Source organism: Dunckerocampus dactyliophorus, chromosome 4 (genome assembly GCF_027744805.1).
Source record: "Dunckerocampus dactyliophorus isolate RoL2022-P2 chromosome 4, RoL_Ddac_1.1, whole genome shotgun sequence".
Classification (NCBI taxonomy): Eukaryota; Metazoa; Chordata; class Actinopteri; order Syngnathiformes; family Syngnathidae; genus Dunckerocampus; species Dunckerocampus dactyliophorus.
Window position 1 is genome coordinate 11524861 of NC_072822.1, and position 19141 is coordinate 11544001.

At 40.9% G+C, this 19141-nt stretch overlaps 1 protein-coding gene across 2 annotated transcripts; it reads left to right on the forward strand.

Moving 5' to 3' along the window:
- The first annotated feature begins 5001 nt into the window (after positions 1–5001).
- On the forward strand, positions 5002–16803 carry ido1 (indoleamine 2,3-dioxygenase 1). Of its 2 annotated transcripts, XM_054773654.1 has the most exons (11): positions 5002–5169; positions 5589–5684; positions 5768–5887; positions 6690–6808; positions 6909–6923; positions 7002–7101; positions 9114–9231; positions 9314–9365; positions 10764–10912; positions 11001–11405; positions 16684–16803. In XM_054773654.1, the coding sequence occupies exons 1-10, from the start codon at positions 5080–5082 to the stop codon at positions 11396–11398; spliced, it is 1257 nt and encodes a 418-aa protein (XP_054629629.1). In that variant the 5' UTR covers positions 5002–5079; the 3' UTR covers positions 11399–11405; positions 16684–16803. The 2 variants fall into 2 exon arrangements, with proteins under 2 accessions (XP_054629629.1, XP_054629628.1); XM_054773653.1 differs by lacking the exon at positions 16684–16803 and having other exon boundaries at positions 11001–11790.
- The last annotated feature ends 2338 nt before the right edge of the window (positions 16804–19141 follow it).

Sequence of the window (19141 nt, forward strand, 5' to 3'; positions counted from 1 at the left end):
TATATATAAAGGGATGGCATACATTTAATATTGGTGGGGACGTGGGGATGTCCGTGAAAATCCTACTTTTTCATATGATATTGAGTGTATTTTCATTCGTATACATGTTTGCTAGGTAGATTACGTCTTCCTCTTCAATTTTGTATCGGATTTATAGTGTTGGACCACCTCGAGTCATACGAGTGCTTCGAAAGTCCAACTTTAAACCTTTCAAACTCATGGATCGGAGCTTCAGGACAAAATAAAAGTATGTAGGATATAATTTCAGCTTAATATCTATCTGCAGATAAAATGTCATTAAAATCTGCTGGTGCGAAATATGGCCTGGAATTACTGTCTACATGCAATTTGTAGTGCGGCAGGGAAACAAATACAGCGTGCTGCTGCACTAAGAGTGCTAGGCTGACATGAAAATTATGACAGTTGATTTTCTTCACTGGACTTTTAGATGGTCAAAAAAAATGTAAATGGCTACTCTGTTTTAAAACAAATGTCACAGCCTAAGCCTGAAGGCAAGTATTTCGCAGATGTTGTACAATGTTGTTTACAGCCACGCTGAGAAGCTAATTGCTGATGCTGTATCCATTAGCTTCGCAACAGATCAGGAGATATGTGGATGTTACACAAGTATCGGCTGATATCGGTATCGGAACTTGAGATTTGGACAATATCGGTCTAATCGGTGGTCTAATCATTTTTCCCCTGACTAAATATATCCATCCATGCATCCATCTTCCACCACTTATCCGAGCTCGGGTCGCGGGGTCAGCAGTCTAAGCAGGGAAGCCCAAATTTTCCTCTCCCCGGCCACTTCGTCCAGCTCCTCCCGGCAAATCCCAAGGTGTTCCCAGGCCAGTTGGGAGACATGGTCTCTCCAACGTGTCCTGGGTCTTCCCCGAGGCCTTCTACCATTCGGACTTGCCCTGAACACCTCCCCAGGGAGGCGTCCAGGAGGCATCCTGACCAGATGCCCAAGCCACCTCATCTGGCTCCTCTCAATGCAGAGGAGTAGCGGCTCTACTCCGAGTCTCTCCATGATGACAGTGCTTCTCACCTTAGAGAGAGCCCAGCCACCCTATGGAGAAAACTAATTTCGGCCACTTGTACCCATGATCTTGTCCTTTTGGTCACTACCCAAAGGTCATGACCATATATGACTATATATAGTATATGCAGTACAGGAAAAACGTTTGGACACACACACAACGCGACTGATGGTCCCAACCTCATTGGTAATGCAAGAAATTGCACTAAGTAACCCTGACAAGGAACACCTGTGAAGTGAAAACCATTTCGGGTGACTAGCTCATGAAGGTGATTGAGTCATTGAGAGAACACTAAGGGTTTTCAGTGCTATCAGAAAAACAAGGGTGGCTACTTTGAGGAATCTAAAATATAAGACACATTTGGGTTATTTCACAGTTTTTTGTTAAGTACATAATTGCACATGTCTGTTATAGTTTTGAGAATCCATCCATCCCTTTTTTATGCCTAAATTGTCCATAGGTATGAATGTGAATGTGAATGGTTGTTTGTCTATATGTGCCCTGCCATTGGCTGGCGACCAGTCCAGGGTGTACCCCGCCCGAAGTCAGCTAGGATAGGCTCCAGCATACCCGTGACCCTGGGGAGGATAAGCGGCATAGAAGATGGATGGATGGAGGGATTGCTGAATAGACTGCAATCATCCATAGATACCGATGTCTCTTAACGTATACTGTATCACTGTTGCTGCATAATTATTTTTTTCTTAGTTATGTTCTTATATGCATTATACAAGTGTTTTTTGTATGCTGAACATTTTCTTCAGTATTCATTGTAAATGTAAAGTGGCTACATACTATCTATTTTGTGACATCTTGTAAGATGTGTACAAAGTGAGAGAAATCCATCATTATGTCCTATCAATCAATTTATGTCCATGATTCCAAGCTGGTTGTCATAGTTTGAGCTGCTGCTCTGTCGCCACCTTGTGGTTTGTCTGTGCAGCACACCTACCTGCCTAGGGGAGGAGTTTCCTGCCACACCTGTGTTCAATCATCGCTGGACTATTTAACTCTCACATTGTTTGCTTAGTATTTGCCAGATTGTCTTCTGACGTTCAGTCCTATTTTTGTTATACCTTGTTTTTTTGCTCTACTTACCTAGCCCATGTTTTTGTACCTGGCTCTTGCTTCAGTTTTTGCTACTTCTGTTTTGTACATTTTTTGTTATAGTATTTTTTCCGTTGTGCATTTTTCCTGCCTGGTCCGTGCATCGCCATTAGTTCCGCCTTTTGCTACCTTAGTTTTCTGCCTACCTTATTGTGCAGCTTGCTTAGTCCTTTGTGTGTATTTTTCCCCGCGGCTGTGCCCGGGTCATGCTTTTGGAACTGTGTAGTTCTACCACGACTAAGAGTAATAAAATTACTAAATTGCCATCGGTGTGTTCTCTCCATTTTGGAATCCAAGCTTTCGGCTGTAAGCCACCACGTGACACTGGTAAGCAACACTACTTTATTGATAGCAAATTATGTAAAAAGCAAGTAAATGCCACATTACTAGGAGATTCACTGTTGCATTAATACGTGCAACAAAGACTACACTACTAAGTTATGCTGAGTATCACTGCAAATTTCTCAAATGTTGTCATACAATCACAAAAAAAATGTTTCAAGACTTATCTTTTTGTAAGCCATTTTATTTCCAATGCTGCAATGTCAAGCATGCACCACCAGGTGAGGCTGACACTTTAGTTATCCTCGAGCCTCCTGTACAGTATATGCAACTACATACAGTAAGTGATGGTTAAAGAATGGACTTCACAAAGGGTCCATATGAGCATAATAGATATTTGCTTTGTGTTTGTACTGCATATAGGTTACTTTTATCAGCAGACTACAATTTAATTTTGTCATCGTGCAGTAACTAATAAGCCCAATGTAAAAATACATTCACTCAACTTTAAGCCAGTACCATCTAATGTTATCCCATACAAAAGATGTAATCACTGCAAACTACACCCACAATACTCTCGGAGCATTGTGGCAGTCAAAACTCTCAAATTATCTTCCGTCAGATACCCAGTGTTGTGTTTTCTCACTGGCTCTTTGGGGAGGTGTACCCAATGTTGTGTTTTTTTGTTTTTTTCTCACAGGCTCTTCAGGGAGGTGTTCATGTAATTTATTGTCATATGCAATGACAGTTCTGGCATCCGTGGCGGCACGCCTTGATCAATGGCACTCTGTGCGCTTCTCCATAATGCACATGCCAGAAACCGCAACTGCTTATATCGTGTTACCTACCAAGTAAGGGTGTGCAAGACCTCATGTCCCGAGATCTCGCGAGATTAAAACATGCCAAGATTTCTTGTTCATAAAAAAAAGTCTCATGGGCACCAGGCCTGGGACGATAAATTAATGAATTAATCACACAATAAATGAAAATGAACTCGAGCCTTCCTGGTGAAATATGTAAATGGTCAAATACAAGGGGATAAGATCAAAGCAGCGCGCTGCCATTGTTAAGTAGAGATCGGGAACGGGGCTACAAACTGGAACGACAGTCATCAATCGTTTCATCGCAGTTCGAACATCTCTCTATCGCGTTTTCAAAAAATGAATAAACGATTGCTGTTTTCTGACTGACTATGGCCTATATACCTGTATATACTGTATATTGAGTCATATGTAGTATTGTGGTCACTTGGCGTCAGTCATGTTACACTGATGAGACATGACATTAGATTAGATTACCTTCACACTGCATGTAGTCAGACATGGCGTGTACGACATGATAAAGTGAAAAAAAAGTTCTCTTCCTATTCTGTGTGAAAGTGGTAAGGCTTTGGCTTCTTACTTTGTCCTTCTTCCCCACTCCATTTGAAACATTTTCTTAAGTTTAGGACAAATAAATTGCAGGCTAACTACTTAGCTCGGTAACTTGCTACATGCCATGAGCAACGGCCGTCTCTGATGTCCCTGCAGTGATCCCGTAGCCTGTGCATTAGTGTTGCACAATGATGTAAAGAAAGAATAATAGGAGTGTAAAGGTGACTATAGGGGTGTTATTTCATGTCTACAGGGCTCTAATAATGGTAAAACGGTATTTACAAAGTAGTAAACAGGTTTTCTATGTTCTAACTACGAACAAAATTCCTTGCATTAATATTGAATCCTACTTTGGAGACATTTACTCATCGCGGTCGTGTCTGGAATCAATTCATTTCGATAAACTAGGGATGACTGTATTAATGCTGCACTTTAGGCAATAGGGAACTTTCATTTACTAATAATGAAATAATAATTCAGTCTGTTCAAACTATTTGTTCACTTGACTGCATCGTTGCACTTTCCTTAAAAGAAAAGTTGTCAACTATTTTTAACAATGTTTTTTTTTTTTTTTTTTTTTTTTTACGAGGGAATTGTATTTATTGAGGAATCACCTGCTGGCAGTTTGCAGTTTATTATGTTTTATGTTTCAAAAATAAAAAATGTTTACACAAAAGCTAAGCAGTTTTTATGCAAATCATAAGTTTTATGATTTGCATTTTGATCCCTTGCTGTGCTAAACCATGACCTTAAACTAAGGTAACCGTGATTATGGCGTACTGTTATACCACTACATATTGCGTTTCATTCATCCATAGTTTGCTCAGTAAAAAACTTTGTATTTTTATTTTATAACCTACCGAGGGAACTGCAACTGGAAAAACATGTTGAGAAGCTCATGAAAGACAGTCGCATACGTGATGAAAAAAATCTAGAAACACTTCATGAAACAAATGTCAGATGACATCTTTTTGGGAGCAATGAGAGAAGTGATTCAGCACGGGCTGGCATGACGTTTGTGGTACGGTGTGTGGTAAACTTTGATTGCGGACGTGTGTGGAAGTCTCCACTTTTAATTATTCACAAAGTGATGCATGTGCACTGATTTTCCACGCTTTATGTGTCATTCTGCAATGTAAGTGTCTCCCTTTGTTTTGGAGTTGTGTAATTATTGACATCAGCTGTAAAGCAAAGTGAACTCTGTGCTTGGAGTCCACCCAGATTGAGAATCTTTGGAGTGCTGTAGAATTGTTGTTGTCTGTTGTTTCTAAATGGCTGCTTGCAAAGACTCGACAACTCCTTTCTCCCTGGAATTGTACCATGTTTCAGAGGAACTCGGCTTCATTCTACCAGAGCCTCTGGTAGGTTTTAAATGCCTGTGGAAACTTTTATATTCTTCAGTGTGTGAAAGTAGCCATAAATAAGTAGCTGATTGTAAGCAAACTATGTCTGGAGGATATCAAGTGATTAGAATGAACATAGAATTTTAGAGCAAATTTTCCAGTTAGATAAGACTCAAAATTGTGCACATAACAGCTAGAAATCTGAACCCGGGTGTAGTGGTATTGATTAAGGCAAACTGACCAAGAGAAGCTGAGTTCTGGCATCATTCTTGTTTGCTTTGTCTTGAACTTTATTTGAAAAGCCAGCATGTGTTACAAAATCACTATTATATAAAACCCAAGTCTTAAGATCACCCTACACGCAGCAGCAGTAGCAAAACGGAAAGAGCTATGTTTCATTCGCATCATCATCATCATTCCATTCTGTTTATCCAAAGCAAAAGCTTCCACCTTACTACCAACCATGGATGGATATCGCCCACCAAGTCCCAGAGCTTGTTCTCGCACATGAGTTACGCTCTCGTGTTAACAAGGTAAGCGGGGTCATTTTAAGTCACAAAGCCAGTTCATCAGGTTTATTGAGTCATGGTTCAGCTCAGTCCGTCCTTCTGTGCAGATGCCTCAGCTGAGCACCCAGTTTCTGCAGAAACACCGCGAACTGCGACTGGCCCACCTGGCCCTCAGTGTTATGACCATGGGATATGTTTGGCAGGAGAGTGAGAATGACACTGTTGAGGTATCTCCCTCTACTTTTCCTCCTAATATCAACATAAACAGGGTTCGTGCAAACCTTTGGGGAACACGATTCATGTTTAAAATTGGATTGAATTAGTGTTTCTAAAAAGTCAAAGAAAAAGCAAAACAAATGCATGGAGTTAATCCTCTGATGCTTGCCGAGATGAAGTCTCATAAAATTGGGGGATGTCATGCACAAGAGTGGTTCAAATTCCCAAGTCCTTGCAACTTTAGAGGGCACATTTTTGCCTAAAAATTGGTCACATTCCAAAAGTTAACAAGCATTTGACCTCACGTTTCTGTATCGTTCAGTTGTTGGAATCATTTTCTGAACATTCCTTTGGAATTTGTGTCTTTGGTTATTGGTTGTATTTTGTAATTTAACAGTTTTCTGTCTATAAAGAGGAGGCATACTTGAAGTGTAGTGAAATTATAAGGCATCTTTGAGTACATTTTGAATATGTCATTGTCGGGCTTAGCGTCCTTGTTTTTGATTTTATCAAAATATGGTCACACTACTTAATATACTACTTAATAACTCTTAAGCACGTTTGAAACACTATGACCTTGACCAAATATGGGCCAGTCCAAACTCGTAGCATCAAATATGTAAGCTAGAAGGACTACATTCAATAACAATTGTTGCAAGGGCCAGCTCAAGAACGAAATAATGAAGCTTTCAATGCACACTGTATGCATGTTCAAAATAAATTACACCATAACCATAACATGAAATATACTTACTGTATATCTGTTGGCTGTAAGCAGGCTCACACATCTTCTTTGCATGATTTCCTACTAAGATGCTTCCTTGTACTCTGGCTGTCCCATTCTGGGAGGTGTCCCAACGCTTAGGACTTCCTCCGATTATCACCCACGCTGATGCGGTCCTGGCTAATTGGCGGAAGAAGGATCCAGAGGGGTGACACCAAATAACTTATGAACATGTCTTTATTCCGTCTTTCTAAAAACTCACCTATCAATGTACCTCCTTTATTCCCATCTTTGAATTCCTGCACCAGCCCTTTCGACATGGAGTGAGTACATGTACAGTTGCATTGCAATGTATGCTTCAACTCGTGACGTTTAACTAAAGCTTTACTTACTTCTCGCAGGAACTTGGAGCTGCTGCTTAGCTTACCCGGTGGTGAAAGTGTGCGGGGCTTCTTCATTGTCACTCTAATGGTGGAGATAGCAGCGATTCCTGCTCTGAGGGTGAAGATAGTAGTTTGTTTGTGGGTAGTCAGTGTTTGAGGATTAGAATGAACATGCACTATATGGACCAAAGAATTGAGTCATTCCATTCACAGCAAATTCAAATGGGACATATTGTATTGACCCAACTATAAGACCACCCTGAACATAAGACGAGGCCTCTTTCTTAAACATATTTTTTAAGACAAAATCAAATACACAAAAGATAAAAATGAATTTTCTTTACAAATCATCTTTTCAATGTCACTGACGTAACAACTGCCAACAAAAAAAGTATATTTCCTAGCTGGTTGACTGTTTTTGCTGATTCAACTCCACCTTTGTTGTTTGCGAACTTACTCAAGACTCTTTTTTTTTTTTTTCCATTGGGTCTCTGTGTAGCGGCTGCGTCTCTCCAGGTCACTGCTATGCGTGAGTGGCAAGAAGAAAAACTCTGACTCACATGAGTAGATGTTGTTTGGCGCCACCTGTTCATTTGCAAGTATAAATCCCTACACCCAGAATATAAAACAACTCATCTTTTTCTTATATTTGGGTCAATACAATAACGTAGATGTGGTACCATCTTTGCAGTTGTATCAGCTTCTACTCACTCTGGGAAGACTTCCTGCAAGATTTAAGTGTGTGAGAATTGTATTCATTCAAAAAACATTTGTCAAATGGGACTGAAGATCCAATATCCATCTTCGGCCCTGTTTACACGAATACGCGAAGGATATTTCAATACCGCATATTTTTCTATGCATTTTGGCACTCATTCACATGCATATGGGGTTTTTTGTCCTTAAAAACTGAGCTTTTGGAAAACTACAGCTTCAGCGTATTCGTGCGGATGGTGAAAATTGAGCTTTTGGGGTGTTGCTGACAGATGACTTAACATTGACGTGCCGTTATTTCCACATTAGATAATTAATTTAATTTGTGAAATGGCACACATGACATTGCTGCTTTCAAACATGCTGAAATGGCTTTATGGGTCAAGAAGAGTAAATATACTTTCACTTTACGTGAATGAAGAAAGGCACCATTGTGGGCTTCGGAGGACGTTGCTGCTGTTTTGCTCGCTACGGCCACGACACCCCCGCCAAAAAACTTTGTGAATTTCTCTTGGACATTAATAAAGTATCTATCCATCGATTTGGGACAAGACCCGATCGAACCTCAAGCTGGTGGGACCACTTTCACAAGCATGTCGTTATTTTGGAAGAATGTCGTGGGAATGTTAGCGTGGCAAGAAGCTTGTGATTGCGTTTGGCTGAGCTGCTTGGCCCGCACATTGAAATGTGCCTGCCTTGTTCTGCATAACTCCTGTCCTGGAGGCAATTAAGCAAGGACAATTTGCCAGACACACAATTATTTCAGCAACGATAGCGTCACAGCCGATGGAGTTCTTTCTTTTTGATGGATAAAATGATATACACTTCACAGAATTGTAGTGATAATCAATGTCTGCTACATTTGAATAAAGAAAATGTTTCATCCATTTTTACTTTTACATTCAATATACAGTGTTTTGCAGACAAATGTGAAATAAACTACTGAAAAGTAACGCAGCTTTGCAAGCAGTCCACACGTAGCTTCTCCCGTACACCGCCATGTTTGTTATGGCACGTCAACGGACATTACGTCATCGGTGCGATTGGTTAAAATTGCCTAAACAGTCCATGGCTGCAGCGCCCTCTTATTTTGGCATGCGCATGACAGCCTGCGTCTGTGAATTTGTGTGGATAGAAATTGCTTTAAAACATCACGATGTGGATAGAGACATTTTTGACGCCGGAGAGGGGCAGATGTGCGTTTTTGAAAATATCCGTATTCGTGTGGACACAGCCTTAGGTGTGTTTAGTTACTCCACACCACAAAGTTTGAAGCATAAAATTCACCAAAACATCTTGGCATGATAGTTAGATCATTTTCAATGCTTTAGTCCATATACTGTAGTGTAGTGTGTGTCGACCATGAAATAAAATAGGCAAGGCAATATTGACAAAGGCATTGTGACTACGTTCCAGAACATTCCTAAAGTGATCAATGGTGCCAGATGCGGTGATTCTAAAGCTGTGGCCACAGCCTTGGAGGAGATCAGCCAATCTATAGATAGCATGGCTGTACGCCTCAAGCTAATGCAAGGTACAAAAAAACCCAAAACATAAAAACAGTGTTTTGACCCATGAGCCAACAAAATCATGTAATATCTATGTGTCTCTTATAGTGCATGTGGACCCGTCTGTCTTCTATGGCATCATGAGGATCTTCCTCTCTGGGTATATATACTCCTGATCAAAAGTTTATGACCACTTGAAAAATGGCAAGAATTTACATTTTGCACTGTTGGATTTTAAGGAGATTCTAAGAATAGCTTCAAAATGCAAAAAAGAGAAATGGGAGTAGGACAAAAAGATAAAAATGACTCAGTAATGAGTCCATTCTTGTTAATCACCTCAAAAATTGGTTTGGGCATGCTTGATGCCAGTGTTTCTAGGAGGCTTGTGGGAATGTTGCTGCAGGTGGTGAAGATGGCTTCACGGAGGGCATCCAAAAATTCATAAATGTTATTCCTCTCGAAGAAGTCCTTCATCAGGCAGGCATTGTGAACTGCAGTGTTGTCCCATTGAAAAAGCCAGTCATTACCACACAGACGAGGGCCTTCAGTCATGAGGGAGGCCCCTGCAAAATCTCCATATAGCCAGTTGCCGTTTGACACCCCTGCACAACCAGATCATGATGGCGCCCCCTTTACTGTGCCGTGTGGAAACATCTCAGGTGGGTTCTTCTTGTCATGCCAGTAACATTGTAAGCCATCATGACCGTCAAGGTTACATTTTTTTCATCAGAGAATAAAACTTTCCTCCACCTGCCAATGTTCCTTGTTTGGTGCTCTCGTGCAAATTCCAAAGAGACAATTTAGTGGCGTTGAAGGAGACGATGCATCTGAAGACATTTTTTGGTCTTAATACCCTTCACTTGCAGATGCCATCTGATAGTTGTTGGACTGCACTCTATACCAGTAACAACCTTCATTTGGGCCGAAGACTGTCTTGAAGACATGTCTTGAAGGACAGCCAATCAGATCCTCAGGCTCAGGGCCAGTGACATTTTTTTGGGGTCTACCACATGACCTTTGTTTCATAACCCTGAGGATCTTTTAAAAAGTTTCAAATTACTCTCTTACTGCATCCAACCTAAGCAGCAATGGTGTGCTGTGAGAGTCCTTGCTTTTGCAGCTCGGCAATCCGAGCACGTTCAAAGAGAGAAATCTTTCTTGCCTTTGCCATCAAGAGATCATGACAATGTGAATACCTGACAGAAAATGACACTGAACCCACATTTATGCCAAGATTTTGGCTTTTAAAGGCTTTGGTCTTAAAGTTTTGATCAGTTGACAGCCTATTTCGGTTTGATGGTTGTTTGCAATAAATTCTAATCAATTTTTTTTTGGTCTCAGTCAATTCTAATCAAATTTTTTTGGTCTCACTCCCATTTCTTCTGTAGCCTTCTTTTGCATTTTGAAGCTCTACTTAGAACCTCCTTAAGATCCAACAGTGTTAAATTTAAATTCTTGCAATTTTTCAACTGGTCTTAAAATTGTTTTAAACTGGTCTTAAAAAGTTTTGCATGGATAAAAACAGGGTTTCACTGTGTGTCTAAACACTCATCTCTAGTTGGAAAGACAATCCATGTATGCCAAAAGGTTTGGTTTATGAGGGTGTCCAGACAGAACCAATGGAGTACTCTGGTGGGAGCGCTGCACAAAGCAGCCTATTGCACTGCTTTGATGAACTTCTGGGAGTCAAACATGAGGACAAAAGTGGTAAGATAAGTGTTTTTGTTTTAGTCCTTTTGACTGATCGTCACAGTTAGGCAGTGAGTGTGTGATGACACCATCCGTCGATATGCAGGCGCTTTTCTAACCCGCATGAGGAACTACATGTTACCTGCTCACAAACAACTGATCCAGGACATCTCGTTGCAACCCTCCCTGAGGACTTTTGTGCAGGAGCAGGCCAATGAACACCTCACCGAGGCCTTTCAGAAATGTGTAGCCAAACTGTTGGCTTTGCGAAGCTATCACATCACCATCGTCACACGCTTTATCACAATTCCTGCCGCTAAGGCACGACAACTACGCAACCAAAGCCGGGACTCTGAGGCAGAGATAATCAGCAAGGCCCCCACAGCGCTGGAAGAACGGGGCACTGGAGGCACTGGCATGATGAGCTTCTTAAAGACTGTGAGGAATCAAACAAGAGACGCCCTGCTGCCCAAGACAAGGAAAGAGATGGAGCACCACAGCTGATGTCGAGGTCAGCTACATTCCATAAAACAAGCAGTAAATCACCTGAGATTACTCACATCGTGAATGTGTATGCCATAAAAAGATTACTTTTGGCATAGTGAGAGTGAGAGAACCTTTTTTGCTTGGCACGCTTTGAGTTTTTGCCAGTAAACAAACCTAAACCGCATTGACATGAGTGATATTCATTATTTAGTCCAAACCATAATTCAAACCATTGCTGCTACTTTCTATTAAGTTCAACCACTAACTCCTTCTTTTATTTGAAGGGGAATCCAGAAAATGCATTGTCTTGTCCAGACCTATGAAACTGGACTCAATTTGGACACCAGAAAACAAAACAAACAAACAAACAAACAAAAAAATATATATACTATGCTGTAAATAAAAATAAAAATCGGAAACTACCATACGCATGACTTCTTGGAAAGTTATTCACTGATTCAGTTCAAATAGAGTTTAAAACTACCAAAGACATTCCATTTTGCATAAAAAATGAAAAGGCAAACTTGCTCTTTTAGCATTATGACATGTTTAGGCGTATGTACAGTTCCGTGCATTCAATACTTCAATGACCACTTATAATTAGAATGTTACGAGCAGGCAGGCGCACAGAGATTTTGGGAGCAGGTGCTCAAACCAGAAAAAAGGGCGCCTGTAGTGAAGATTATTCATAAAATTATTATTGTTGTAAATTCTAATTCATATAAGAAGTTAAAGCTGCACGGTGGCCTAGTGGCCAGAAGCCAGTCTGACTGTGAATGATAATACAGTATAATATTTAAGTAGCAGGATTACGCTCACTTTAAACATCGCAATGTACCTGTCTTGTCTTGACTTCAGACTTGACTTGTATTTTAAGGTCTTTACTTGAGACTTGACTCAAGATTTGGGTTTCAAGACTTGAGACCTGCAAAACACTGACTTTCTCCCCTTATTTTTACCGTTTTCTGACAGAATTGATGCATACGCAGCATCACACTAATAATATACCACAATCTACCACACCAGACTGTCAATGTAAGAAGTATTTTTCATCTCAGTAATTACCATTTTAAATGAAACAAAACTAGTGTAAACGCTACTAATTTGTTGAACAGTAAAAAACTGCCTTTAAATTCCCTGCCTGCCTAACTGCCTCTCTTTCTCCCATCATTAAGCATGACACATGTCAGGAAACAGCTCGACGAGTTGTTTTAAAAACATTTTTTAGGGCACCTTGGACCAGTAGCGACATCATGTTTTCAGCGGCGCTAATGTTGTGTTAATTTTAATTTATCACCAAACAACGCCAGGGGATTGCACAAACACTGTTATTACCTGCAAGTCTAATGCTACGGGTCAAGAGGCATATAGGCTTTAGCTGTTTGGGCTGGTGCTCAGCAGTCAGCCGTGCATGAGGAAGGGTGGAGCACCGGCTAGCACATCGAGGAAGAAATCCCACAAGAACTCAAAAAACTCACAGATATCAAAACTTATTTGAGTGGAATTGATGGCAGTGAGAGTAAATTTTATTTTTAAATGAATGAGAAAAAAAATTGGGATCCAGCAGAAAGGGCACTTTACTAATGCAGGGCAAAAGGGCAGATGCTTGAGCACCACTAGAAGTCTATCTGTGCACCTGTCTGGTTCCTCGGCCAATCGTGCTGTTGGTGTGAAGTCCCAAGCACTCCACGTTTGGCTAGTGTGAGTGCATTGATGCCTGCCCAGGCACGGCACACTTCCCCTCTTTTGGCGGCATTGGAAGAGATGGACCAAGACATGATACAATTCCTTGCCCATGCACATCGCAACATAGCCGAGTCATGAAATCGCTCATCTTGGTGCTTTCTTTGAGTTCCTTACTCAATCCCTTCCATAATTTGATTGCACATACTGAAATGCTGTGGGTTTTTAGCCTTGCCCTCCTGTTTTAAGTTTAGTTTTTAGTTTATTTCCATTTAATTAATGTGATCACTCCAGTTAATTAATGACAGCCACCCCTTTGCACAGAAGAAATAAACAGAACAGCTCTAAAAAAGACACGCAAGTAGGGAAAATTGCAGTAATATCGCATGCCACCGTGGGCCATGAAAGGGAGTGGGAATCATGCAGAGTACGACTGGTACAAATGCCCTCAGTATGACTTCGCCCTCAAAACTACCGTTGTGTTTGTTTGCCTGTCTGTTTCTTAGTTAGCATGCCACTTCCTGGTTAAAGGAGGATGACAAACAGACAGGCTTGCCATTCTAATTCTGAGGGTGCACAGTTCCTTGATGACAATGTGGCTCAAACTGTAATGATAATTTACTGCGCTCCAGAGTTTGATCAAATTTTATTTTCAGTGTAATCCCGCTAACACACATTTAGGAAAAACAGAGGATAAACAGGATAAACACCGCAAGTTATGCACATTTTTAGATAACGATGATCATTGAAACACAGTCATCAAACAAGTGTTGAGCAGCTGGGAAATATAATTAACAAAATATAATACATGATATATAATGTAACTGTTTTAAAAAATATAATTTAAAAAACATTAAATATAATTTGTTTGAAGGAAAATAGGGGTCGTCTTATATTCAGGTCATTGTGGTTTATCACGTAGTTTTTGTTGTGTCACTACATTGAATCTCCAAATATTATCATCATAAGTGGAATAAGTGGAGTCTTTCCACTCCAGTGGATAATACAAATACAAGCAGCCCACCAATATGTATCTTAAAGGAAAACTGCACTGTTAAAAACATGTTTTCCCATCATCCGCAATCCTTATATGACACATGAACACACATGTACTCCTCTATTCCGTGAGTTCTTAAGATATAAAAACTGATTAACAAAAAGAGGCAGCTCATTAATGCACGTAATGGGACACACCTATTCCGCCTACAAAGCCCTCTTCTAAAACACCTCCAAAAACCTCCAACAAGGTTTTTTTATTTGAAGGGGAATCCAGAAAATGCATTGTCTTGTCCAGACCTATGAAACTGGACTCAATTTGGACACCAGAAAACTTAAAAAAAAAAAAAAAAAAAAAAAAAAATATATATATATATATATATATATATATATATATATATATATATATATATACACAGTATATACAGTATATATATATATATATATATATATATATATATATATATATATACACTGCTCAAAAAATTTGAGGAACACTTGGAAAACACATCAGATCTAAACTGGGGGAAAATGATCTTGAATATCTTTCCTGATAATAAGTGGGTGATGTATTAGTAACAAAATGATGCCACATCATTTGATAGAAATGAAAATGATCACCCTATAGAGGGGGGAAATCAAAGACACCCCAAAAATGAAAGTGAAATCCTCCAGGAACTACCTGCATACACTAGCCACATGAGGTCGGGCATTGTCGTGGACCAGGAGGAACCCAGGTCCCACTGCACCAGTGTAGGTTCTGACAATGGGTCCAGGGATTTCATCCAGATACCTAATAGCAGTCAGGGTGCCATTATCTAACCTGTAGAGGTCTGTGCGTCCTTCCAGGGATATGCCTCCCCAGACCATCACTGACCCACCACCAAACCGGTCATGCTGAATGATGTTGCAGGCAGCATAACGTTCTCCACGGCATCTTCAGACCCTTTCACGTCTGTCGCATGTGCTCAGGTTGAACTTGCTCTCATCAGTGAACAGCACAGGGCACCAGTGGTGTAGTTGCCAATTCTGGTGGTCTATGGCAAATGCCAATCGAGCTCTACGGTGCTGGGCAGTGAGCACAGGGCCCACTACTGGACGTCGGGCCCTCAGGCCACCCTCATGGAGCCTGTTTCTGATTGTTTGGTCAGAAACATTCACACCAGTGGCCTGCTGGAGGTCATTTTGTAGGGCTCTGGCAGTGCTCGTCCTGTTCCTCCTTGCACAAAGGAGCAGATACCGATCCTGCTGAGGGTTGAAGGACCTTCCACGGCCCTGTCCAGCTCTCCTGGAGTAACTACCTGTCTCCTGGAATCTCCTCCATGCGTCCAGGTACCGCAGTGATGCCCTGGTCCAAATCTGGGAGGAGATCCCCCAGGACACCATCCGTAGTCTCATTAGGAGCATGCCCCGACGTTGTCAGGCATGTGTACAAGCACGTGGGGGCCACACAAACTACTGACAATCATTTTGAGTTGCTACAATGACATTTTGGCAAAATGGACCTGTGTGCTGCATCATTTTTTCACTTTCATTTTTGGGCTGTCTTTGATTTCCCCCCTCTATAGGGTGATCATTTTCATTTCTATCAAATTATGTGGCATCATTTTCTTACTAATACATCACCCACTTATTATCAGGAAAGATATTCAAGATCATTTTTCCCCCAGTTTAGATCTGATGTGTTTTCGAAGTGTTCCTCTAATTTTTTTGAGCAGTGTATATATATATATATATATGGAAATAAAAATAAAAATAGGAAACTTCTCGGAAGGTCATTCACAGATTTAGTTCAAATAGAGTTTAAAACTACCAAAGACATTCCATTTTTAGGCGTATGTACAGTACCGTGCATTCAATACTTCAATGACCACTTATAATTAGAATGTTGCGAGCAGGCAGGCGCACAGAGATTTTGAGAGCAGGTGCTCAAACCAGAAAAGAGGGCGCATCATACAGATTATTCATAAAATTGTTATTATAAATTATATATAAGAAATTAAATTAAATAAAAAAAATGTAATAAATTATTCTGCAACGTTTGTGAGAGCTAAATCAGTGTTGTGCGTAATAATCAAGAGCCGACAGCACAGTACACAACCAGATGATCTTGCAAGATTAAAACGTGACAAGATTTCTCGTTTGAAGAAAAGCTGTCATGCGAGAACAGGGCAGCCAAAAACTGTGAATTGTGGCATCTATGAATGATAATACAGTATAATATGGAAGTAGCAGAATGGAACCGCAGCTTAAGTGTTTTACACACACTAAACATTACAATCTCACCTACTTGGTATTGCTAGCGTCAGCGAGTGACCTTTTTTTTCCATTGGCGTTGAACAGTTACGGCGCCGTGTTAATGTCCAAGCAGAAGCTGTGGTAATTCTACATTTGATCAAAGTGATGTAAGATTTGTCGTATCAAAACACATAGTGTGGGAAACAGAACTGGGCTTCATAACACACCTCATACACAGAGGAGATCTGTGTTGACAATACAGCAACATGGTCGCTTTATTTAGCGAGTAGGGGTACGCATAAAAAGTGAAAGACGGGAAGTGTTTTTGTGTCATGCATTTTAATTAAATACAAGTGGTCAATAAAGGCGAAATATGTGCCGCGCAGGCAATCAAGAGTGGAACACCGCCTCCATACCGCCATGCAATGCAACGCGAGTCTGAAAGCTGCATAAACCCCTCCAAAATGCAACCCAACCTCTGACCAACCACAAAACCAAGAAGGCTGAGCTTGGGGACACTCCTCCGTCGCCTGGCAGCAGATTGCCTTCCTGGTGAAACATGCACGGGTGTTCAAAGTGTGTCACAGGTGCCATCTGTGGAACATGGCTTATTGCAGAAATAAAAAACCCAGCAAAAGTGTAATAATAGAGCAAAACGACATAATGTAACTACATAAAGCTAAAATGTTGATGCTAATAAGTAATAAAACACAGATATTTCTTTAAATATATACAGTATATAACGTTTTTTTTAAAATTATAAATATCAAAGGACAGCTGAACAGCCCTGAAGTAAACAGACAAAGACAAGATAAGTAGATAAGACAAACAACTGTGGGCTGGCATTGTTCATTTACAATCTAGAATTATTAATGCTAACAACCCTTTTGAAAAGCCGGCATTTCAAGAATGAAAGACAATACAAATTGCCTGTGAGAAAATACATGTGACAAACGGCAATTCCGCAACTTTAGAGAGTTCAAAATTACATATTAACGAAAATATTTCCTTATTATGATATATTAATATTTATTATTATTATAAATTATAACAGTGCTTTATTTGGTCTCAAAAATGGAGACAATAATATAGTATATAATATTTAGTGTCAATTTGTGGTACAATAAATGTTTCAAAACGGAGCTGCATTGTTTTGTGACTGTTAAATAAACAAGTCTGGGTGTCTCACAAAGGTGTGGACTCGAGTCAGGCGACTTGACTTAAGTCAGACTCGAGTCACAATTGTGATGACTTTGGACTTAACTTGACAATATCGTCAAAGACTTGCAACTTGACATAGACTCGCTCGGACATCACTGACTCGGGATGTGACTTAGACTAAGTCTGATGACTTGAAAATAGTTGAGATTTTCAGTGAGTGTGTTAAGTAAAATGTGTCCCCATTCAAAGTATTCAACTAACGTGACCATTGCTATATCATTTCCAGCAACAAATTTCCCCACAGAATCTGCCTCAGGTTTAAGAACAAACAAGGGTGTGGCTTTCTGTGAGCGCCACACTGCCTCGTAGTAGTAAAAAGTTATTAACATGCACATGCGCACACACGCCTACACACACACACAAAGTTAATTAGATAAAATGAATATCTTGAATATCTTCAGAAGTTTATTTGTTGTTGCACTAGTTTGCACTGACCTGGAGTCCACACAGGTTGAGGTCTTCTGAGTACTATAGAGTTGTTGTTGTCTGACAGAATCTTGTGTTTCTAAATGGCTGCTCGCAAAGACTCGACTACTCCTTTCTCCTTGGAATTGTACCATGTTTCAGAGGAACTCGGCTTCATTCTACCAGAGCCTCTGGTAGGTTTTAAATGCCTGTGGCAACTTTTATATTCTTCAGTGTGTGCAAGTAGCCATAAAGAAGTAGCTGATTGTAAGCAAACTATGTCTGGAGGATATCACGTGATATTAGAATGAACATAGAATTTTAGAGCAAATTTTCCAGTTCGATAAGACTCAAAATTGTGCATCCATTCATCATCTTCCGCTTAACTGAGGTCGGGTTGAGGGGCAGCAGATTAAGCAGTGAAGCCCAGACTTCCCTCTCCCCAGCTACTTCGTCCAGCTCCCCCTGACAGATCCTGAGGCTTTCTCAGGCCAGTTGAGAGACATAGTCTCTCCAACGTGTCCTGGGTCTGACCCGAAGCCTCTTACCGTTGGACGTGCCCTGTAGACCTCTCCAGGGAGGCGTCCGAGAGGCATCCTGCCCAGATGACCGAGCCACCTCATCTGGCTCCTCTCAATGCAGCGGAGCAGCGGTTCTGCTTCGAGCTTCTCCCGGATGACAGTGCTTCTCACCTTATCTCTAAGGGAGAGCCCAGCCACCCTACGGAGAACATTCATTTTGGCCGATTGTACCCGCGATCTTGTCCTTTCGGTCACTACCCAAAGCTCATGACCATAGGTGAGGTTAGGAACATAGATCGACCGGTAAATTGAGAGCTTTGCCTTTCGGCTCAGCTCTGCAGCAAGTGCGACAACACGACCACAAAGTCGATCATCGAACTGCGTCCCAGTCCTGGTGTCAGGTGCACATATGAACATCCTTTTGCTTGAACATGGTGTTTGTTATGGACAATCTGTGACGACCACAGAAGTCCAGTAACAAAACACGACTTGGGTGCAGATCAGGGGGGCCATGCCTCTAAATCACACCTCTCCAGGTCTCACTGTCGCTGCCAACGTGAGCGTTGAAGTCCCCCAGCAGAACAAGGGAATCCCCCCGAGGGAGAACTCTCCAGTACTCCCTCTAAGCACTCCAAAAAGGGCAAGTATTCTGAACTGCTGTTTGGGGCATAATCACAAACAACAGTCAGGAGCCATC

Bases quoted from the DNA above. Each gene is read 5' to 3' on its own strand.
- ido1 (XM_054773654.1), top strand. From the start codon at position 5,080: ATGGCTGCTTGCAAAGACTCGACAACTCCTTTCTCCCTGGAATTGTAC. The intron at 5,170-5,588 runs GTAGGTTTTAAA...GTTTATCCAAAG, and splicing joins TCATTCTACCAGAGCCTCTG to CAAAAGCTTCCACCTTACTA. The intron at 9,366-10,763 runs GTATATATACTC...ACTCATCTCTAG, and splicing joins ATGAGGATCTTCCTCTCTGG to TTGGAAAGACAATCCATGTA.